The sequence below is a fragment of the Mycteria americana genome, chromosome 28, assembly GCF_035582795.1.
Source record: "Mycteria americana isolate JAX WOST 10 ecotype Jacksonville Zoo and Gardens chromosome 28, USCA_MyAme_1.0, whole genome shotgun sequence".
NCBI lineage: Eukaryota > Metazoa > Chordata > Aves > Ciconiiformes > Ciconiidae > Mycteria > Mycteria americana.
In genome coordinates this window covers 659,898-683,642 of record NC_134392.1, presented here as the reverse complement: position 1 = coordinate 683,642, position 23,745 = coordinate 659,898, and the positions used below count along the sequence as shown (strand labels likewise).

Genomic DNA, 23,745 nt, shown 5'->3' with positions numbered 1-23,745 from the left:
TGTTTTCTTTTAGCCTTTAGCTCTGGTCTACAAATACACGTCTCCTAGTGTATTCATAGCCGATGGTAATCCCTGAAATTTGCCCTAGTGCAGAAGTTTTTACGTTGTCATCTGAATTTCGTGCTGTATACACAACCAAACACCAAGGAAATCTGTAACGCTGCCCATCCTATAATGCAAAGCTGTCCTCGGGAGTGAGCGGTATAGGAAGCCTGTCTTCCCCATGCGTGCGTCACGAGATGGCACTATAGGATAGAGTCCCCCCTCTCCTCGTGTCAACATTTGGCGGACAAAATCCGCTGCAGGGAGGCAGAAAGGAGCATTGGGGGTAACCCCCATGTAGGTGAGTTGGAGACCCAGCAAGTCAGAGCAACTTCATCTTAGACCCAAGAAAATCTTATCTGCTGGGGGTTCGGGGCTTTGCCGCCTTCATGACAGCAGTGGCTTCACGTGGAAGTATTGCAGAAGCTCAACGCGCTTTGAGGGAAATAGAATTCATGTTCTGGAGAAATGGGGTCCGGCTCCAAGTATGGCAGTGTCTTTTCCCTTTACAGAATGGCTTTGTGCTGACTAGCAAGTTGAAGCTCCAGCAACAGAAGCAGAAGGATCCAGAGGACCTGAGCTTTGCCCGCATACCCTGTTCTATTACACTCAAAAAGTGAGTTACACTCAAAAATGCTGTGAAATAAGAATGATAAAACCCAGTGCTTGTTGCAGCTGCCAGCAGATGACCATTTGGGAATGTTTTCTGTCCAATGCCCTACATCTCAGTTGTCTCCTTCCTGGCTACATCTTTCTAGCCAGGCAATCTGTATTTCCTCTACTTCTTGCATCGTCCTTCATGCCAAACAGGGCGTGTTCCAGAGAGAGAGCGCGCCACTGGGCTTGCTTCTTATCACTCCTATGGGTTTGTTCACAAATAAAAAGCAAATCCTGGGTTAGCTGACAGCCTGCCAGGTAGTTCACAGCAAGTGCCTTTTCTCCAGCCTGCATGGTAAATACAAATGGGATGTTACTCTCACCCCATTGCTATTCCTTTGTTCAGCAGGTGTGGGATTTCAGTCCTCTCACCCTTTCCATTGCTATTATCTGTTACCCTTAGGGGTTTTTCTATAGGTATGTCCCTGCGTTGAGGTCCTCTGCTTTCTCAGTAGATCCCACGCTCTCCAGAGAAGGCTCAGGGGATGCAGAAGTGTCATCGACTTTAAACTTTGAGACAATCCTGGCCGTTTCCTGCGTGATCTCAAAATGTTTGAGCTGCTGTCTCCCTCCTGAGCGCTGCTTGAGTGTGCTTGTGTCGGTCGGGCTGTTCCTGCTCCTAGTGCTCTCCTCCAGGACGTCCTTTGTTGTGGAGCTGCTGTCGGTAGGGTTGTCTTCTGCGCCAGAGTCCATTGCTAATGTGGTAGTCCTCAAGGGCAAATTGGAAGACTTGGGAATGACTGGTTTCATTTTTGTCTGTGTTCGAATATATTTTACAGGCTGTCGGCTGAAATGGCATCTGGGCTGGGTCCCTAGGACTGCGTCCGAATCGCTGTCTGTCTTTTCCTGCACGGAGTCCTCCAGGTCCTCCAGCTCAGAGCCAATACTTGTATTCATCTCTGAACAAAAAATTAGACAGTTATCTTAGAAAAGTGAGACAAGGTTACTACGACAAACAATTCTGGCTGATGACTTCTTTTCCTGTTAGAAAGGACACCAAAATCCCTCCTGCATTAACGGGCTAAAACGCCTCCCTCTAACAGCTTTGTTAATCAGGAGCAATCACAAGGTATGCATTTGAAAGAAGTATAACATATGAATCAGGTTTATATTCTTAAAGCTGTCCTCGATGCATTAAAGCCAGGAGAGCCGACAGAGGTGACTGTGGGCTCGAGAGCTGAGGCAGCAGCAGGGGAAAGCCCTTCCTGAAAACAGCAGAAAATGTGCTTGCGCTTTCATGCGAGCTATGTGGTGGTTGCTCTGCAATAGGTTGTCTGCACAAAGACTGAGCAGCGATGCCGAAGAAGGCCCAGCTATGCTTTCTCTGCTGTGTAACGTAGAGGCAGGCAGGCAGGAGGTGTGAAAACCAGCAAACATAGTCCAAGACAACCTATAACGGCATCACGATCACCACTTTATTTACCTAGGGCATCCACGCTTAATGGACTGTGGGCTCCCTCCAGAGTCAGCTCATTGATGGCTTCCCTGGAAGACGAGTTATCAGAGACACAGTCCACATTTAAACCGTGCTTGGAGGAGAAATTCTGTTGGAAAAAGCCACGAGTGTTTATACAGGACTCTTACTTGACATGAAGATACTGTCAACTCCCGCTTCACCCCAAATGCTGTTAGAGGAGGCAACCACTTGAGCTGAAAATGCCTTGATTTTTTTTTTTAGACTATCTAACACTTGGGGGAATAGGGAGGGAGCTTGCAGAAGGTCACAGGGCAGGGCCGTGAGAGAAAATTGTGGTTCAAGACCTGCCAACTCCAGCATCTGTGCCGCAACAGCCACAAAACTCGCCCCAGAATGCAGCTGCTGCTTTCTGTGGAGCAGCAGTGTGCTGCAACCAATTCCCGTGTCCCGCAGAACAAAAAGGGGAAACATCAGAAATGAAGTTGTTAACTGTAGGGCAGTAATTATGGTGAAATGCAAATGGGAAGATGAGTGAAGGGCACGGGAGTGCCTGGGAGTTGTAGTTGGTATGAAACCAGTGTGAGTTCGCACAAGGAGCAGGTAACCTGGGCGGGGGCTCCAGAGGTTGGTTTTATTAATGGCAAAATGCCATTAGAAGCAACTCCCCTTTTTAAAGGTTTGTGACACCTTCTGTGGAATTCAGTCACACTGCAGAAGCAGGTAAAAATGGCTTTGAAAATAGTCAAAGGCATTAGTTGTGTGTATCTCAAAGTGCTTTCTGTGAAGGTTTATTAATCCTGTAGGATTTCTGCACACAAGAAGTGAATTGTGTCTACCCTGGTGATTTTATTTCAACTGTAATCACAGTTATTCTAATTTCTGCTTCCTCAGTGAGCTCGACCTGTAGAGAAAGCAGCGTTACTGTGTGTCAGACATGGATATGGTCACTGCAGACACACCGTCTTGCACATAAGCACCCATGACTCAAAAGCGGGAGGCAGAGTCCCCAAACCTGGATCTCACTCCCTTTGGCTTGACTTTAGGAAAGTCATTTCCTCTTTCTTGCTCATCAAACCAGCTGTGAAAAGGAGAAAAAAAAACCCCACCATGCCCCAGCTCAGGGATGCCATGCCCATTTGTGTTTTTTAAAGTGCTGTGAAATATTGTGAGGAAAGGGCTGTGGAGCTTGGGAAGAACGCAGAAGACTCGGTAGCAGGGGAGGGAAAAAACAGGGTCCGTGGCCACAGCTCAGGGATGCAGCAGAGCCCTGTAGGGCTGTACCGGGCAATGTGCTGGGTCTTAAGTGCACGTAGCTGCTTCCGAAGTTGTAGAGCTGTTTACGGAGAGAAACAGCAGTGTCCTAAGCAATTTAGTATAGAGAAGCCCACAATTTTTCAGAATGACTGGGATCTAAAACATGGAGCAAAACCACCATCCAGGGCAGTCTGAGAAGCTGCTGAGTGATCTGTAGCTTATAATTTTTTTTTCCTGGTTCTCCCACTCCCTGTGCAACAGGCTCTCTGCTCCTTCCTCTCGGAATAACCCTCTGATAGCAAGCGGTTTTGTTATCTGTGAAAAAAGTTCTCTTTAATTGCTAGTCCACCTTCCTGTCTCTACAGCAGGGTCAGTAAGCCCAGCTCAGCGTCTGGGAGCTCTACCTCTAGAGTTATATTCTGGATTGTGTTTGGGCTCTGAGGTCCTTCATCCTTTTCTGTCGATGCTTCTTGCGAAGGATTTTCACATCCAAGGGATATGGATGAAGGCAGGTCATCCATCCCAAACACCCTTTCGTAGTTCTGAATGAGAAACTCCACAATCTGGGCTTGATACCCAGAGTCAACAAGGCAAGACATTGAGACATCGCTCCCTGAGCCTGGCCGGATCAGAGTTGGCCCAAATACTATGCCCAGGTTGTTTGGGGACATCTTGTTCTCTTCGTATTTCTCTGCCACCCTGGGGAAGGGAAACAGGACTGTTAGGGGCTTCCCAGCTCTCAACCCAAATGCACTGAGTACACAGATGGAATCCACCAAAACCCCCATTTCCTAGTAGAGAGAGAAACCCCATCTTTTATGGGAAACAGAGCTCTGGTCTGTGCAGGGAAACTCCAGAGAAAAATCTCAGAAGTTTCCTGGATCTGTCTGGAGGGTGCAGCCCTAATGAGAGTGGCTGTTTCTTGTGACCTGCATTCAGAAGCTGGGTGAAAGGGGCTTGATTCATGTTATTCCTTGACCTCTTGCTCTGCACTTTATGAAGCATTAAAGACCTTCCGGTCCTTCTCGGTCACTAAGACTCTCTCCTAATTGCTGCAAGATGGTCCTTTCCATGAATGAATTTTTTACCCTCCGCACAACTGCCTGCTTGGCTCTAGACCAGCCCTCTCCCACGTTAAGGAAGCCCAGATGCTCTTCTCGTACACGTGTACTGCTGAGCCAGCCGCTCCTCTGGCAGCGACGTCTCAACAGGGATCTCCTGTGGTTGGACCTGACACTAACCAGCGTGACAACCAGCACGCTCCTCACCTGTACAAGTGTGCAATAAGGTGCCGCAGAGTGTTGTAGTTGCTTCCAGGCAATTTGCTCAGCAAGTCCTTCATGCTCTGGACGGGGTCTGAAGGGAAGCCTGAGCAGTCCAACTTTTCTTCCCCCGGTTTTTGCAAATCTTTGGCAAGTGCAATGAGATCATTATAGAGCTGGGACAGCAGCACCGGTGCCGAAAGCTGCAGCGAGAGGGGAGGAAAACAGCATGTTACTTCGTCCTGCTGGTCTGGCACCGAGGAATGCGGTCGGCTGAGACCTGCCTTCCCGGCAGAGATTTGGTACCCACTTCCTTCAGGAAATGCTTCAGGACCCCGGTGATGTCGTGGGGGGAGTGCTCGGAGAGCTCCACCAGGCTCCGTCCGTTCTCGAATGCCTGGCACAGCTTTTCCACCCGGGCTTTGGATCCGCTTATCCGATAGATCCCCTGCATGGTTCAGAGGGGGAGAGGTGAGGAATTTTGGATACAGAGAAGACAAGACCAAAGCAAGAATAACTGACTGCTCACCTGCACCCCGAGGGCACGGGCTTCAATTTCCGAGGTGCATTTCACCACTATGAAGGGAACTTCCTCTGGGAAATCTCGAGGAACCTGCGTGAAGTCAATTCCAAAAAGAGGTACTCTGTTGGGCAACTTCTTGTGGCCGCAGGTGATGAGCAGGTTCTCGAGACACTTCTTGTGGCAGGCCAGGCAGCACTGAAATGGCAGAACCGCCCCGAGTTATGGTCTGGTTGTGGTCCAGCACTGCAGCAGTGGCTGAACTTGGAGGACTTCTCCTGTTCCCTCAACCACCAAAGTCCCACCAACCCCAAGAGGCTTGTTTCAGGCATGTGGCAGCTGGTGGCTTACTCAAGAACAGAAAAACACGCCTTGTGTAATGCAGAGGAAGAAAAAGCACAGAGCTTTGAAGAGGGGCCCCTTATTCCTGCAGACCTTCAGCGAGGTGATGGTCACCCCAGGCTCCCACGCAAGGCATCTGCAATGACATCTTCTAGCCCTCACCTCCTCGCACTCGAAGCCGCTGACCATGAAGGTGTCACACTCCCGGCACTTGGATGGTCCCCGCAGCTTCCGGAGCCGGTGGGTCTGCGCTGCGCTGGAGAGGAGGATGTTCTTAAACTGCTGCTGGGATGTACCATTTTCTGCAGAAACAGCATTAAAGTGTGAGAAGGAACCGATACGTAAGCACGGTTTCCACCTCGTGAGTCAAATAGGTGGGCGGCTCACCATTTTCAAACGTTTGCAAGGAATCTCGCTCTTCAAAATCGTCTGAGGAGGACATGGTGCCGGTGGATGGAGCTTTCAACAACTTCCTATTAGAGTTTCCTTCAGAAGAGAGAAAATACAAACAGCTGTTCTCGTCCTCATGATGCACAAAGTGGGTCAGTGTAGACTTTATTCCCATTTTAGGTTTTTGGGCAATATGAGGCAAGAATTTCTGCAGCTCTCACCTGGGCTAGAATTGGGAGAGTCCAGGGATCGGGATTCACAACTCCCACCGAGGCTTTCTGTGTCACTGCAGAGGGATTTGTTTGCACCTGTGGAAGGTGGATACGGTAACAGACCATCCCAAGCGCTCTTAGGATACCTCAACACGGGGTTGAGGTCCAAACCAAGCTCCCAAGAAAATCTATAAATACTTGCCAATATTTTTGTCCCAGTCTGAGCAAAGCCTTAAGCACTGCCCTAAGAATTTGAGAACCTCTCCCACCTCTTTGGCTACTAATCTAAATTAAACTACAGCGACTTGAGAGAAAATTGGGTTGTCTTTTTTAAATTCAACCTACTCTGTTCACCGTTTGTGGAGAGCTGCTTTCTGGATGTATCTTCTGGACTGCTCGCATCCTTTGCTGCAGAAGCGGGTCCGGTGTAATGCAATGCCATCTTCTTTTTGCCACTGGGAGGGGACCTGAGAAGGGGTTGCAAACAATTTTCCAGCAGTGAAGAATAACGGACAATATTGCATCACGGAGGTGCCTTACAGGCACCTGAGACAAAGCATCTGTTTCAGGCAGCTTACAGGTGTAAGCTGAGTTTTCAAGGAGACCGTAATAAACCCTTGCACACAACTAGGAAAACAAATTTGTTCAATATAATTTCACCTTTTCTATCCGCAGGAAAAATTTAGAAATCAAACAGCACCCATGTGAGGAGAGAGCGATCCAAATCTTTGGCAAATGGTAGAAATAACTGAAGGGAGGTGGTGCAAAACTGCTGCCCTGCTTTTACTGATGTTGGTCCTGTGCTCAGCAGAAGGAACCAAGCGCATCGTTAGAGATCTGTTCTTCATTAGCGGAGCTATGCAGAGAGAAAAGATCCTAATGTCTGAGGCTGCGGGCTTTTCTGTAATTAGCAATCACAATGCTGCAGTGCTGCTAGTGACTTTATAAATGGGTTTGTTGTTGTTCTGCACACTATATATTTCTGACCTATATATTTCAGCTAGGATGTAAGTTTTCCACTTTTTTTTTTTGTTTTACCTCTGCCCTCCGGAAGTGAGTGGCTCGAATTCATACACTTCCATATGAATGTCTTTCTTCTGCAGAGCCTGAATGAATTCCAGGTATTTCTCGCCCGCTTTGTATGGCTTGCAGACCTCTGACAGATACTGGTATCCCACCGGAATCTGTTCTGACTGAGTCTGCCGTTGCTTGAACATCCTTAAAGTGACCTTACAGGGGAAAGAAAACAAAAAAAACCATTGCTAGTCAAAGCCCGGGTGCTTTTTCCTCCCTTGGATCTCACAGTTATTCCCCAGTCTTCAGTTTTTCATTACCCAAACTCAGTTACCTGCACTTCTGCTTATTGATAATTCTACTTAACGGGTCGGATAAAAATTCTTTGTCGCTCTTTCTTGTTCTAGGATATTTTCCCCCTAGACTTTTTCTATGGATGTCTGTGTCCTCAGAGCAGTAGTAATTGAAAATGTGATTATATATGTGAGATTTTTTTGGTAGCAGGTTGGTAGCAAAGCAATGTCCAGAGCACTCTCCTAACTTCAACTGTTTGAGAATGGTCAGTTACAGGGTGGTTCAATGGTGACATGGTGAAGAGCCTAGAGGTCTTCTCCCAAACTAGCAGTTTCCCTGAAACGAGGATTAGAGGAGAAATGATAAGACTACACGTACCCACGTCAGCACCTCATCCCCTTGGTAAATGAGCTTCCGAATATGGGAGATGATCCGTGCTCGTACTTTCTCCAGTTCTTGTCGTCGAAAGTTGGCATCGCTGATGCACATCTTGTACAAAGCTTCTGTTTCCTGAACCTGTGCGCGATCAGAAATGGAGCAAAGCAGGAGAAAGTCACCAGGATGGGTGGGAAGATGCCGTAACACGGAGTATGGGATGGCTGGGAATACCAGCAGCCTGATCTGAACTCATCACCTTGGCTTGTGCCTCCTCGCAAGAACGGCGTCTCTTCTCCAGCTGCTTGTTGGCGCTGCCGGGGTTGGTGATGGCTGTGCTCTGGTATTCGTCCTCCGCCTTGGCACTCAAGTGCTTTGCTTTCTCCAGCTCCTCGCAGCGCTGTATGTATTGCAGGCGGGACTTGCGCAGGGATGACAAGGATTCATTCTTCAACAGGAAAGGGAACAGGTTGAGGAAGCCCAAAAAAGCTCTGCTTACAGCACTCTGCTTACAAGGAAAGTGCCTGTCTCTTGGTTCAAATGGATATTATGATTCAAACGGACATCAGTATTCTCCCTCCCTCTCCTCCCAAAGTTCAGGAGCTCGAAGGGAGCCCCCGGCTTTCCTCTACAGCTGAGCAGAGCCCCAGCCGTCCTGGATCACGTTCTGCAAGGTGCCCAGGAGCATCTTCCTCCTCAGCAGGAAACCCTGGAGAAAAGGGCTGATGGTGAAGTGCTAGCAGAGGGTGTGCGGCTGGGTTTTGGTGGGGGGTCGCAGGCACAGAGCCTGCCTTTGCCGGGGATCCCTCTCGGCTGAAGACAGCCCTCGTGCCAGCGCGTGCAAACCCAGACTGCATCCTCGCTCTGCCAGCCTCTGCAGTCGGCAGGAGGTGATGGGATCTAGCAGGTAGCCCAGGCAGGATGGCACGGGAACGCCGCTAGCACTCCCCCCTTCTACGCTTTTTAAAAGTACTTTTATTCAATAGCAGGATGCATGGGACATTATTTAGTTGTCGCTCGTTCATAAACGTTTGTTTTCAGTGTTTTGAGCCATGACTGGCATAAAGGTCAGGCCCATCTTTTGGCCTCTTACCATTCTCTTTTGCTCCTTTGTCCACTGATCTTTGAATTCTTTCCTCCATTTCTCAATTTCATTCTTCTTGGCTGACAGAGGCTGCAGAGGAATAACAGTTAGGATGGCAACAGTTCCCCATGAGGCAGGAAGAAGTATCTGACAGATGAGGGCATGACATTAGAAAGCAAGCCTTGCAAGATGCCTCTTTTTCCCTTAAACTCGGTGTGCGTTTCCTTCTTTCATCCCCTCCACCCCCATGGACCAGAATAAATAACTTCTGTTAGGTCTCTGCTGACAGATTAGCCAGGAGCAGCACAAAGTTGTCTAGTCCACGCAGAAATACAGTACCTGGTAGAATTCCTTCTGTTGGAGCAATCCTGCGGTCTCACTAGCTGAATTTCCAACCTTTATGTCGTGTTCCAGGACCATTGTATAGAGTGCCCGAAGAGGCATGTTGTACTGCAGACACCAAAAAAGCAGGTGTAAAACGACGGATAATTACTGCAACTTTCCTAAACAAAAGAGCTTTTGGTAGCTATGACCAAGGTCTGTTACAGAGAGGTGAGAGTGTCTACACTGGTTAAACGAGGGTGGTTATTTCGGACGACACAGCAGGATGCTGGCAGCAGAAGAGCTTTTCTGCTGGGCAGTATCGTGCTGACTCCTTGCCTGTTCATCCCTCTGTCTAATTTTCCAGTCACTCCCTGTGTTATAAGCCAATGGAAGAAGAAGAAAGGAATTGTTCCCATACTGAGAGGTTTAGGAATGGTTTTGGGGGCATATTTGCTGTAGGGTTTAAGTTGGACTCTACAAGCAGTTGATGTGTGCGGACAGCCTCACGGTTGCTCCGCATAGGACTCCTGTCCTCCTCCTCCGAAGGGAACCCCGTGCAGCGAAGCAGGAACATCGCAAGGACCCATACCTGTTGGAAGATGGCATTTCGTCCCGATTCTGCTATCTTCACCATCCCTTTGGCAAACTCTGTCTCTGTAAAAGGGCAGAGTGGATTAGACACCAGATTCACGGTCGCGGAGGTGGGTTTGTCAAAGCCAGAGGTTGTTCCAGTCAATTAGGATCAGTCAGGGAAGAAGAAATTCTGACTCTGTGTCTTTATCTTCAGGCAAAAGCAACTAAAAGGGTTGGTGTCTGGCCAGTTTCTCACTGGTATATTTTTGCTTGTAAGGGTGTGTTCTTGGCTCTGATTTTAAAGAAAAAGGTATTGAAAAGTGTATGGACTCCCAGCTGGTTCTGTGCACAGACTCACCGTAGTTCAGACGTTTTTCAATCCAGCTGAGAAGCTCTTTGACATATTTACACCACATTTTGGCATATTCGAGGGCTGCGTCGATGCCGCCTTCACATTTTATCAGCATTTCGTCTGCCTCCTGAACTGCAACAGAACGAATCCAGGTTCAGAACGGCTCTGGCTGATGGGCAGAGGCCCCCCCAAGAGTGGCAAAATTGGAGTCTCAAGAGTTGGTGACGAAATACTCGGATAACAGCCATAAAAGAGGTCTTTCACTGAACCATGTCATTATGATCTACTTCACGGCAACCCCACACAGTCCTGCCCATGGAACCACGCAAGTTCCAGGTAATTTAGACACATATATTCTTCTGCCCTCTACTTGTAATTAAATATTTTTATTTAATTTGTTTTGAAATCCAAAAATGAAGGACCTAATGGGTTACTGGGGAGTTGCAGGAAGGATTCTTCTTCCTTGGTGGAACCTAACACAGGTTCACCGCACTGCAGTGAGCAAATCTAAACACATCTCAAGCTGAAATCTGTGCGAAAGCAGCTTAGAAAATTTTTTTTTTTGCTTCATAGGGATTCTATACGAAGAAAAAACAATATTATGTTGCATTTTATGACACCAGCGACAAGTACAGAGCTGGTGAGAACCCTCCCAGTGGGCAACCAAGTGCTTCAGAGTATCCCAAGTTTCACTGGGATCCTTACAGTGCTTAAAACCAGCAGACCTTTGGGAACTGATGTCTCAGTATTTAGAAATCGAGACCTCTTGAGAAGCTCCTTAACGAGATGTTAATGGATGAACAGGGGAAGATCTGCATGCTGGAGGAAGCAGCGGGACTACTGAGCTCAAAACAGGCATCCGCATCCTTGCTGGCCATCAGCCCACGCCTGATGCCAGCAGAGACACCGGCCTTATTCGTCCGTGCCATAGGAGGCTGCCAGGTGCTTGACTAAGTGTTCTCATGTCACCTCTTTGATTTTTTTTTTTTTTAATTAGCAATATTACCTGTTAGGTCTGCCTGCACTTGCCTCTCTGAACTGGTTTTGCTCTTGCAGAAACTTTCACTCAGCTGTGGGGGGGGAAAGAAAAAAAAAAAAGGGGGGAGGAAAATGGTGAAAGAAAAAATGAGTATTCAGAAATTTGGAGGATTTTTCAAAAAAGCCAGCTGGAGTGCTGCTTTTTCTTAGCTAAGCAACCCAGTGCAGTTAAAATAGTAGCTTGAGATTTGACAGAGGGAAGGTAGCATGGCATAAAAGTCTACAGAAACACAGAGGAAACACATCATTAAGGCAGAGAGATCAAGGCTGGAAAAGGGCTGCAAGACTGAATGCTGGCAGCTCTTATTTTACTCTAAATCACGCAATATTTGATTTTTCTTTTGAAGTTTAGCTCATGGGATAATATGATTACATGAGAACAGTCGCTGTCAGAGGAAAAATTAAGTTCCCAGCCCCTTTGTTTATACAGAAAAGCATGAAATGAGGCTGATGATCCCCAAAAGTCCCATACTGCCCAAAGCAAGCGCAAAAACATTGTTCTATTTTGAAAGTCTTCTGTTTCTTAAGGCCAAAATTTTAGAGATTTTTGATGCATGACACTCAAATGTCTTTTGGCTTTCTGTCTTGTCTGATCTTTTTCTTAGCACGCAGAACTTAAACCAGCAATTTCCACATCTTGTTTTCCAGAAAAATATAAATCCGAACAGTAAATGTCCAAATGTTTCCACTAAATATTTTCTGCTCTGTTGCCACCTCCATCACTGTTACAACCAAGTGATGTACAGTTCTGTCTATTCAAGTAAGAGCTGTAACTATTTGGGTTTTTAGATGATCACCCAAAACCCAATTTTAATAACATAGAATTTAGTAACATAGAATCATGCACTTTGGCAATGGACATGGATAATTTCTTTAATAAAATGGATCTCATTCGTTGCCTACCGGAACGACCTCTCTTTCTGTGGTCAGGTCTGTGTCATCAGTGCTGTCAGCATCACCGATGAACATATCAACTGTCCTGTATAATGAAAAAGAACACAATTAAATGAAGGTTGCAAAGACCCAGAAAACTAGTTCAGCCCCGTTTCTCTACATACGCATTTCCAATTGAGATTTCGATGGCATCCAGGCTCCGGAATATCTCACTGTACCGCTTCCTATTTTCAGGTGTCCTCTCTTGATTGTCGAGACCTGGAGTTGGAGAAGAAATCGTTTCACTGAAACGCCTGACCCAAAGCTCCCTGAGGTTGACAGGACGGTTTCTAGAGACGCCTGGGAGCGTGGCTGAGCCCTGCTATCCTGTGTGGATTCACAGGGAAGCGACAAACTGTGATGGTCTGGCAAAGCACAGCAAGGTGAGGCCGAGGGTGAGATGGGGTTCAAAAGAAAACTTGGGTAACGGTAAATTCCTCGAGGTTCTTTGGGCAGAACCCCTAGAAAATGAGTCTGCGGATGCCCAGGGGAGACATCTAAGCTGATTTTAGGGCTTGCAATCAGACCCAAGATCAGCTGCGAAAACTGCACGGAAATCTTTATTGTAGCCCCTCTGAGCTGAAGTCACGCCACTGTCCTTCGCTGGGTGCTGGCAATGCGCCGGCAGACCTGGTGGAGGGGCTCACAGGATGCAGCGGCACGCCCTGCACCTCGACATACAACGTGTGTCGGCAGAACCATGTGCGCACGACGCAGCAGGCATTCCTGCGGTCCGGCGGCGCGTGGGCCGGGCTGCGTTGCAGAAGTTGTGTATCACGTGTGCGCGTGTCGCAACGTTTTATGTGCAGAGACCATTTCTCAATGTTCTATGTGCTTATTTATGGTGATAAGCTACGCTACAAGGTCCTGCGTCTCATTCGGTCCCCAGCGGGCACAAATTATTGGGCATGCAAAATATAAAATGGGCTTGTTCCTACTTGGGGGCAATGCACTCCTGCCACGCATCTCCGTAAGGTCTAAGCGTATTCTGCCCGCGGTTGCCTGTGCAGCAGAGCGGAGGTGAGCACAGGCGTTTTACGTGGGGTGAGTGATGCTGTTAATCTCACTTTCCACTCTGTCATGCATTTGTCACTGAGGGCTGAAACTAAAATTGACTCAGGCTGAAAGTTGCTGCAAAAAAAAAAAAAGGAAAAATTTTAAAATATGAAACTGGGCACAATGGGTAAAAACAAAAGAAAACTTCACTCTTCTTTGTCCTTTTGACATTCCAGGAAACAGGATGTGGTTGACCTAAATCTAGAGTTGCTTCACTGATAGTTGAGTTTTTGACAGTGAGCAGCAAGTACTTGCAAATGTTGCTCAAATGATGCTTGGTAGGAAAGTCAGTTTGTGTCTCATTTAGTTATGGCTACTCCTGGGCCTTGTCTCAGTCCTGAAAAATACAGATTTTTCAAGTCAGGTTTTGATTAGGAGCTGGCCTGCCATGAAGCAAGGTGGCAGGCTATGTGAACAGCATCACACCGTTACTGACCCATGACTTGCCCAGCCACATTGCCTCCAGGGAGGCCAATGACTCCGGGGAAACTCCCAGCACGCAGGGGAAGACCCAGCTACTGGGCACCCACTGGAGGAGCAGCACGATCCTGGTCATCTCCCACCCTTCCAGCCAAAAAGGTGCAGAAGAGCACAAGACTGGCTTGTCCATACTGGTAATGAGCATGTACATATGCATACGTATCTTTTTTTTTTACTCTATAAAGACACCAGACAATGCAAAGAAAGGATGTGAAGAGAGAATATACAATTAAAAGAAAGATGGGGAAGTATTAGGGATTTTGTTCCACGAAGCTCCTTGCTTGGTGTCAAACGAGAGTGCTCTCTGACAATCGTATAGTTACAGTGTCCAAGTTGTGAACATCAGCCTGTCACCAGCTTAAAAATAGAAATTACTGTGAAGAAGGCTGGGTGGGACACCAAAGCCACGCTTCCACTCGCAATCAGCGCTGAGCAGCGTGGGCCAGATGCTGTGTTCCCTTCTGCACCGAGAAATGAGCTGGGAACGCTCCTAGCTTGCTTGCCTTTGCTGAGCAAACAATTAAGATTTATGCTGGCCTTGTTCTTTAAAAGTTTTCTGAACGTTTTACTCCAAAGTAGAATAAGATGCTGAAAATGTGTGAAGACATGCTTGGTTTTTTACCATAAACCACTGAGGTCTGAAGGAACTGCAAGGAACTGCCCAGAATGGCCTGCCATGCCTGGGGACCTGGGGAAGGGATTTAAAAGCACCAGTGATGCTAACAGAGAACTGCAAACTGTACCCAGCACCTCTCCTGCTCAATCGCGACAAATCAACGTCTCGCACTCAGTGGGTGACCCGAGACAGGCAGTTTACCAAACATCTCATGCTGGTTTTTCTGGAAGAGACACAAATTATTCACAATTCCAAGACGTAACAAATCCAGGGCATGCGAATTTAATTTGAATCCTAACTACTCTTGTTACTTTGAGCAGAGGGACAGCTTTAATTTCTCTTGTTTACCACTAGCAGAGGATTGTACAACAGGAAGAAGTGACTCAACTTGAGCAGTGCTGGTGACGGGTAAAATGAAACATTCTGCTTTTGAAAGCAGCTGTTGTGAGGTGCTGTGAGATAAGCAAGAACCTCAGGTTCTCCCAAGTCTTTTGCTTCATCTCACTAAGATAATATTGTCTGTAATACTATAAAAGTAGGAAGGTGGAAAAATTGGACATAAAAAGTTTTCCTAGCCTCGCTGCAGCAGATGTTATTAGCTGCGTTCTCATGAGTTTAAACCTGTGCTTCCCTACACGCAGCCCCTTTCTCGTTCAGGAGCAGCACTGGTTTGTCCCATCTGTTTGAAACCTTTCGAGTGGCTTCTTGGCACTTGCAGGTCTGGGCCAAATGATTCATGTGCCTCAGATGTATCTCATCAAGGAAATGAATTGCCTGGAATGTACTGCTCTTCATTGTCACAGCTGTCATCAGTCAGCCAGCAGTCGGACACCTTCAAGATGTCCCTTCCTGATGAACCGCACGCTCCTGATTGCCCGCTTGCTAAATATGTAAACATCTGTGTACGTTTTCCTGTAGAAAAGGAAAATGGAGCCCCTGCACCAGGCAGGCTTGCAGAGGCTCCCATAAATATCCATAAACGAATTAATCTTTCAAATCCTGATGAAAGCCTCCTTGACCAGTGAGGATTAGGTAGCAGAGCATCTGCTGCGGCGCTGGGATATAGGACCACAGGCCTGGAAGAGACTCCGGTTCAGTCCTTTGCCTGTTCACTACGACTCTGCAGCCTTATTTAGGAATGGACGCTTCAATTTAAAACCAGTTATCTTACTGGACAACCCAATGACAATTGGAAGGCTGATCTAGAAACTAAGTCTTCTGGAGATTAAAAACCATCTATGTTTCTTGAAAGACAGCGTATCCTTATTCTTCTTATCGTAGACAATTCCAGCAGAAACCTCTTCCAGCGTCAGCACTAGACCTGCATACTAAAGGAAAGCATCTCTACACAGCCAACGCTCGCACTGGAGGTTGTGCGAAGTTCTGCCCCATCCTAGGATGGACAAGACTGTCATCTCAGTGCATCATCTACCTTCTGGAAAGCTCACCGCTCTTCTCTGCCTTCTGCCACCGTTATGGAGAGAGCAAGCTCCCACAGTGGTGGGTGTGCAGAGTGTCAAGGATATTTTTAGTAGGAGAAGTTCTTGTTCTGCCATTCAGCAGAAGCATCACTTCCTTTTCAGCCGCAGTTACCGTGAAATGAGGTAAATGTCTAAAACCCTAATTCAGCATGGCACCGTTGCCAAACCTCGGTATCACAAGCCTGTTCCTGGTAGCACCTTCCTCTTCTCTGCACTCAGTCTTGCACTTTGCAACACAACATCTGAATTTTTTCCACCAGGGAAAATCTCCTGTTTCTGCATAAAAGGACTGGCGCTTCTTAGCAGCTTCTGTGTAAAATCCCCTGCTTGCTAAGCCACAACGTGGTTTGAACTAAATTAGGCCACCTAAGCGTGAAAACTCTCAAATTGTTGTCCGCCACTCCTGTGTGAAAACCTCCCTCTTTAACTAAGATATCCCTCAGTGAAACTCTGGTTATGGCTAGCAGTGAAGGACGCTGCTCCGGCTGCCTAGATCAGCATCTCTGTCTATCTGAGGAATAAGTTTTGGAACAAAATAATCCAAGTTCCTTGACAACGGTTTTGCAAAACCAAGACCACTTCCCATCTGTCACTCTGATTTCTCATCTTCTCTTCCTACTGCAGTGGAACAAAGGCCCTGGCAAACGCTGAATTTACCAATCGGCTAATTTTTGAGGAGGTCGGAACTGCTACCAAACAGTGCGATCACCCTCAACTGACAGGAAATACTAGCAAGGTCAGATGTCTTAAATAGCAGCATGTATTAACGAGGGGATTAATGAAACCTGTCGGGGAGGGGGAAAGGAGAATTTCCACTTAATACATCAATTCATTGAAAAAGAAGGTGTGTGCACTGCAAATGTTTCTGAGATGTCTGACAGCAGAAACTGAGCGTGGGTGCATTAGTTTGCAAAATAAAAATGAGGCGATTGCCAGCTTTAGAGGCAAATATTAGTAAAAGAGACTTGTCTTGATAGATGGCAGCCCCCTGCAGTACGTCATTACGTAATGAACCTTGCTTTTTAAGTAAGAAAAGTACAACTACATTAAACTTCTGGCTGTTTGTTTCTTCAATATTAAGAATAAGGAAACGTTAGCGATGGTAAGAAGAATTTAGACTGGCAGTGAAGCACAGCAGATGATTCTAGTACTGGAAAGCAGTAAAAGGACCTCCCAATTAGCAACAGAAGGATGAATCTAGGACACTTAGGGCTAAAAAATAAGACTGAACAAAATCATTTATACCAGTCATTTTGGTTTTGCAAAAGAGCTCTCAAATAAACCTCTTTAACAGATGAGATTTTGTTGATTTGGATTTCTCAAGGGCATTTGACTTTTACAGTCATGTCACGTTCTGGGTGGCATTCTTGGTCACATGTTAAAAACTGTTTCACTGACAAACCTAAAAATACGTCTTTAATCAACGTATGAGATTCTAGAAGGATCTCGGATTCCTGCTTTTTGGTGGGTTCATTAAATGATCAGACTTGTATCATCGTCTCTCCTGGTAAAGTGCTTGATGAGACCAAGATTGTAGGCCAAGAAGGAAGGCAGCTATTTATTACAGAGTCTTTAAGCGGCCTCAGAAATGGTTATGCTTCTGCTGCAGCGTATAGCTGAACATCCACAAGTTAGGCGCAGATGTCATATCGCCAGACTGGAAGTCTCTGCCCTGAAAAGCAGAGATGGACACGACTGGTAGTTGCCTAACACGAGCTTCATACGCAATGCTGCGGAAAGAGGACCTCTGCAAGCTCTGGGTACATACAAAAGGGGAACATAGAGCAGAAATGGGCTCTGCTGGTGCTTCTGCATGCAACGCTGGATGATGAGCACGTTAGATGTTAGTGTCAGTTCTGGCAAGGGGTTGTGCAGATGTTGCTGAAGACACAAAAGTGCTCTGTAGGGCGAGAGTGGGCAGAAAACTAGCCTCACAATAGTTTTGAAACAAGCTCAGCTTATCAAAGACACTGAGACATCCTTTAACTATCCCCGTGTATGATCATGAGCTATAGAAATTCTCCTAATGGTTTTTCGATTTTCATGACAAAGACATGACAAGATCCAGCTGCTGAAAGGCAAGCTGAAATAAAGACTTTTCTAGCTATAAGGGTAATGATGCATTTGAATGTGACAGCAGGGAAAGGACTAATGTTGCTTGCTGTGTCTCCTTGATTACAGAGCCAGTGAGATTTTTTTTGTTCACCTCTCTGAAGCACCAGGGACTGGACCCTGTTGAAGATGGGGCTCTGGCAGGAGGGATTTGTGCTCTCAGGTGGTACAGAGACCTCTAAGATGCTCGATCGGTAAGCGTTACTCCGATTCAAACTGATTATGTTCATAATTAAGGTTGTCACCTTTGAGAACAAAGACTTACAGCAAATTTTTGTCAGAGGGACTTGAGCCAATGATATGCAAGTACCAGCATTATGTACTTCTAATCTCTTAAGAGAAAACACTGCGCTTCTGCCTCCTGAAAAAGGGTTTTGCGCCCTTTCCTCTTATGTAAGTCAATGTCCAGCACAAATACATCAAATAATTTCATCTGCCAGAGAAAGACTTAGAGAACTGAACAGTCGCGATCTTCATGGAAACCCCAGTTAGAGGAACTTACAGCTGTTTTCTAGCACCCGTATTTCCTAGGCAGCTCACAGGCTGATCTGCATCGTATGTCATGTCATATGCCCCAAAAGCTTACATTACAAACAGTATAAAAGGTTGTTTCAAATGCCGTCACATACCACTCGGTTCTGGGTCTCCCATGGCTGAATCTTCAGTGTTTTGGTCTGAAAGCAGCAGAATCCCAAATTACCCAGCTTTGAATCACAGCTGAATTAAGTAAAACACAAATTCTTGGTCAGATCAGAGGTGAAGAAATTATCCAGAGGCCCATGATAGCTGCATGTGAAGATCTCCCCGAAATAACTGGCAGAAGCACCCGTCGGTGCGTGTGGCTGCTGTAGCCAAATCTGCTTCCTGCAGACACGCTTCCGTGTAAGGAAACAGTATGCAGCATACATTGGTTTGATCATGCAATTTGCATAACTCAGATGTGTCTTGGTAAATAGCAAAGAAGGGACAGTTTCTGAGTCCTCCTGGCTTCAGTGCTTGCAGCTATCGCAGCAGCCCCAGTTTTTCTACCTGGAGAGTACTCTCTGCTTCCTAAGAAACACCCGTGCTTCCAAATATACTGAAGAAACCACTGAGAAACTGCTGGTGGCGAGGGGAAAGGGCTGTTGGGTTAAAAGAGGGGACAGAAGGAGGGAAAGGATGAGCATCTGGGGCAGGGACGGGCCAGCAGTGGTCCTTGCCTGAGCCACCGTTCCTCTGCTCTCTGCCGGTGCGTGGGTGTAACGGAGCCTTCTCAGAGATCACAGCCCTTCTCGACTTCTGCTCCGCAAAACTGAAATCTGAACTTTAGAGGGTTTGTTTCTTAAATAAAAACAAGCCCTGATTTTGTAAGTTTTTGATGAGCTAGGGAAAAAGCTATCGCTTGTCAAGATGTCTTTCAGCCTGGGAGCGTTCTCCAGACGGTGGACTGGGACGTAAGGCTTTAAATCCGACTACTCCTCGCGCTGTACGATACGCTCCAGCTCACAAGCAATTGATTTACTGGCTGCAAGCACGTCGCTAGCGTTGCCGTCTTTAAAATTGGTGAATTTTGCCTTCAGTTTAGGAACGTTGGTGGTGATTTAATGATGAAACTGCGCTATGGGAAATAGAAAGCATTTATTCAAAGATTATAGATGGGCAGAAACTGAAGTGAACTTTTTTCTTCTGCAAATAGTAGAGAAACTGACAGCAAAAATGTGGTGGTCAACAAACTTACTTGTGCTCAGCAGTGAAGCTATTGATTTTTCTTCACTAAATAATGAATAATTTAAAAAACTGTATTTTCTTATGCAACCAAAAAATATGCTTGTTGCCCTGGACCCCCAAAAAACAGTTTCCCTTTCCTCGGCGTCTGCTGGAGACTCAAGTAATGCCGCTAAATTTCTTCTGCGAAATTTCTCCCTGCGATTGCTCCACAGATTTCATGGCAGGCAAATCTACAGCCTCTTCTGTCCCACTAACTGCAGCCAGACACAAGTCAGAGTTAAGATTCAGCTGACCCTTTCTATCATTAACACTTGCTTAATTAAATAATCCTAGAATCTCAGAGTTCCTGCTTCGGTGTTGAACGTTTCAGGCTCAAGCGAATGTGGTGCGTGTGCCTGTTTCTGCTCAGACTCTGGGGGTCACGGTTGACTTTTAGAAGAGAGCAGGAGGACGGGGATGTATAACCATGGCAAAGCGCTGCTGGGACCAGCGGAGGGGTCAGCATGATGAGTTTCTCCTATCAGATCTTCCCTGGCCTCAGTTTTGCATGTTCAATTGGTATAATTATGGGTATGTTTAGTATAAGTATCATACCCTGTTTGCAAAGTGCTTTATTTACAGATAAGTGCTATGAAAAGTGTTTTTTCTAGTGTAAAGGATTAGTGTTTCTAGTGTAAAGGATTAGTGTAAAGGATAGCCAAAAGGATTGCAACATAGTACAGCAAGATCTCTCCAATTAATTATATTTTAAAAAGCTAATAAAAGCTAATGCAAAGCAAGGGGTGTGGCTCCTTATTTACCAGAAACATAACTCAGGATCCCAATTCCCAGTCTCATCAGACTGTTTCCTAGACATTCTTGCTGAATGAGTATGTCCTTTTTTGGTGGGAGTTTTTTTTTGGAGGGTAAAAGTGGAGGTGGTAAAACCCTAAATGTTCTTTTGCAGATCAGAGGCTTACAAAAGGGAAGTATGGGAATTCTTGAGAAATGGCTCATCTTCCACTTCCAAGGTAGCACAGAGCTGCGTACGGTGTAATAACGCGGTCCTCTAACCAGAGGGAAGCTGCAGCAGCAGCCTCTCCGCTTGCCGGTGCACTCGGATCGGCACTGGTCGTGGGGCAGAACGCTGCTTCGGCTGCTCTCCTGACACCGAGCTCCTCCAGCGCAGCCTGCAAACTCCTCCTGCATCTCTAACAGGTAAATTTTTTTTTTAATTACTATTTTAGACCAAGTACAATGGCAACTTACTGCAGACAATACACAGGAGCAGCCCCCTATGAGGTCTCATTAAACTTCCCTTTACGTCACCGCTGCTATTTTATAAGGCAAACGTATTTTCGCATCGGCAAGTCTTTTGAAGACGGGGGAGGAAGAAACAGGGAGTGAAAGCAGTGGTGTGGTTAGCGCACTTTCCTTCCTTCCAGCTCCCCGCCGAGAGCCTCGTGCCGCTCCTGGCTCTGCTCACACACAGAATATTGGGACGGGACATCCAGTGCTTCCTCGTGAAGCTCATCTGACCCCCAAAACAACGGCCAGGAACCTCTTCCTAGGAGGCAGAGACTAGTTTCAGGTGAGGATTTTCCACTAGATTTAAGTATATCTGAGCTCCCAAGACAAAAATGTGCAAAACAAGGATAGAAAAGAGCGTTAAGGATTCATATTCAAACCAAGAAGGTCAGGGTGGCGTAGGACACTACCCTTACCTCCCAGAGGCTGTTAACAGTTTCTTAATGAGCGCGTAGCGCCTGCAGAGCTCCGAGGACTGCATGAACGACCTATCGCAACCATTCAGTGGGTCAGTCTAATTCTACCCCCCTGCCACGCGCTGACAAGCAAACACGTGAAAACGTTGTGCACAGGGTTATACAGGAATTGAGCACTGAGAGAAGTCCTGACACGCGCCTGCTTGCTCCAAGAGACGTAACCAAGCCAAGAACAGCTCCCCGGGGCCTCGTGTTTCTGCTCTTTGGTTTCACCATCCGAACGCAATGTGTCTTTATTAGTGGAAAACAGACAGATAGGTGCCGTTTGCCAGCACAATTGCCAACCTAAATAGAAGGGCTCTCACATCTAAGCCTTTATCTTGCTTTCATGCGTTTTAAAAGCACTGTCTTCCCTAACGATATGGATCTGGATACAAATAAGCTGTGATGATCACTGACTTCTGCTCAGCTTCGGTAGCGACATGCGCTTTCCATGCGCATGGACACCCGTGTGCATCTGTGCTGAGCCCGGTATGAAAGCTTTCCATCACCGCTGAGCAGAGGGCAATGACCATAGCGCTTGTTAGGTTCTCTAAGGTTATGGATTTACCGTTGATATTGGCGATAAGGGTTGCTACGGCAGGCTGGATGGCATCCCCGGTCAAAGCAGGATATGTGTTCAGGAAGGAGGAGATGGCTTGCAGTAAGTCTGCCAGCTTGGCTTCAACAGAAGCTGAAAGAACTTCTCCTAAAATTAAGAAGGGGGAAAATTACAATTTTTTTGCATGCATAAACTCTCATCCTCACCTCTCCCAGGACAAGCACAATGGTACAGGTACCTGGCTGCTCCTAAATATTCAAGTTCTGTGTGAAACCGCAAATAACAAACTCTGAAGACTGAAGCAAGCAAAAAACCCACATGCAGCGATGGGATGGATGTGGAAATTGCCCAGTCCTTAGCCACCAGGACCAGGACCCTCGATGAGGCTCCACGCTGCCTTTTGTCTGGGTTCTACTCCACGAGCCCAAGCGATGAACGTCCCCGCTTCCTGCTGCAGGAGTGTTGTGTATATTCATGTCTTTACATCCAAAGGCCAACCTCCGAGACAAAAATGCAGCCCCAAGCTCGGAAAGCCGCTCAGCGAAGGAGCGAGCCCAGGCAGGCTGAATTTCCATCTACAGCCAGCATCGTTTGGGGGCTGTTAAAAGCAAACATCTTGCGAAGCTAAGAGCACCACCGCACTTAGGAGTTTGCTCGAGAAGCATGGCCAACCCAACTTGTTCGGCATGCCTGGGGTAAGGCAGTCACCGTGACCGAGAGCTACGGCTTGCGGCTGTGGGTGGGGAGACCAAGATCACAGGGAACTCCGGATGCCTTGGTGGAGAGGGTGGCACTTCTCCAGCAGGTTTCTTGTTCCAGCAAGTAGTTGAAGGGATTTTGTTAATGCTGCCATGCTGTATGAGGTTTCTAGAGCAGCACCGAGCCTGCGATAACTGTTTTCTTAATTCTCAGTTTAGGTCTGTTCGCTTGGGCTCCAGCGTGGAGAGTGTCCTGCAAATACAGAGGCTATCCGGGGAAAAAGGAGGAGAGAGGGGGGAAAGTGCCGGCATGCTGGACAGGAAGGCATGGTGCTTCTTCTGGAGCATGTTTCCAGGCTGTGACACACGCCTGGGCTCCCCCCACCACCCCGAGCACCATCAGCTTGAGCCTCTCTTCGACCGGTGACACTTGGACTCCTTCCCGGCGATGAATCCCGGCTCTCTCGGCAGGGTCAGCGCTGGCACTCTTTCTTCGAGCCAGTTTAACGCACTCGTGAGTAATTGCAGGTGCTGCCAATAGCACTTAACGTGGTTTTGCATCGCTTTTGGAGGAAACCTGTGCACTTAGATGGTTAAGTGCTCTGAAATTTTATCTATTGATGCAATTCATTACAGGAAAAGACGCTTGCATAATTAAGTATCTGCGCAGCGAAAAGCCACTCTAAACTGTCTGAGGGCTGTCTAAATTCATTGTTTTAAATAAATAATGCAGCAAGAATGAGACAGGATCGCTTTTGCTGAACATATTTGCTTCCAAAACAAGCAGATTAAGTGGATTGAAAAATATTTACCTTTTCGGAAGAGCTCGCGGAAGTTCTGAAATTTCCTGTCGATGTTCCTCAGGTGTTTGGTGATGCGGAGCACCTCGCCGGCCGTGAGGTCCATGCGGCCAGCACGATCACCAGGGGCAGGGCTCTGGGTCGAAGCCCAGGCAGCAGCCAGGCATCCGGCATCGGGCTCGTGGCTGGGTGGAAGGTGTCTGCCTGGCGATCCGCCTGCGATCTGAGCACGACCAGCGCTGTCCTGCGCTCCCGGCCCACTCATGGCGAGGTGGAGCACCCGCTGCAGAGCTTTCCCGAGTCAGTGGGTGAGCCTTTTTCTCAGGCTATGTTTTTGGGTGCACACCTCCGAGGTCCCGCGGGCCGTGAGCACGGCTCCCCCTCATTGAAAGGAGGAGAAGCAGCATT

General features: G+C 47.1%; 1 protein-coding gene across 2 annotated transcripts; it reads right to left on the bottom strand.

The window, feature by feature from the left end:
- Positions 1-651: 651 nt before the first annotated feature.
- GMIP (GEM interacting protein) lies at positions 652-23,741 on the bottom strand. 2 transcript variants are annotated; one of them, XM_075525908.1, is made up of 23 exons: positions 23,350-23,741; positions 21,849-21,986; positions 18,458-18,502; positions 12,209-12,302; positions 12,054-12,129; positions 11,119-11,182; positions 10,119-10,244; positions 9,777-9,841; positions 9,203-9,313; positions 8,873-8,953; positions 8,039-8,227; positions 7,783-7,920; positions 7,135-7,325; positions 6,442-6,563; positions 6,106-6,192; positions 5,882-5,980; positions 5,657-5,796; positions 5,162-5,350; positions 4,943-5,080; positions 4,639-4,835; positions 3,775-4,069; positions 2,123-2,243; positions 652-1,598 (listed from the first exon to the last, which is right to left on the bottom strand). In XM_075525908.1, the coding sequence occupies exons 1-23, from the start codon at positions 23,600-23,602 to the stop codon at positions 1,111-1,113; spliced, it is 3,447 nt and encodes a 1,148-aa protein (XP_075382023.1). In that variant the 5' UTR covers positions 23,603-23,741; the 3' UTR covers positions 652-1,110. The 2 variants fall into 2 exon arrangements, with proteins under 2 accessions (XP_075382023.1, XP_075382024.1); XM_075525909.1 differs by lacking the exon at positions 18,458-18,502 and having other exon boundaries at positions 23,350-23,740.
- Positions 23,742-23,745: the final 4 nt, after the last annotated feature.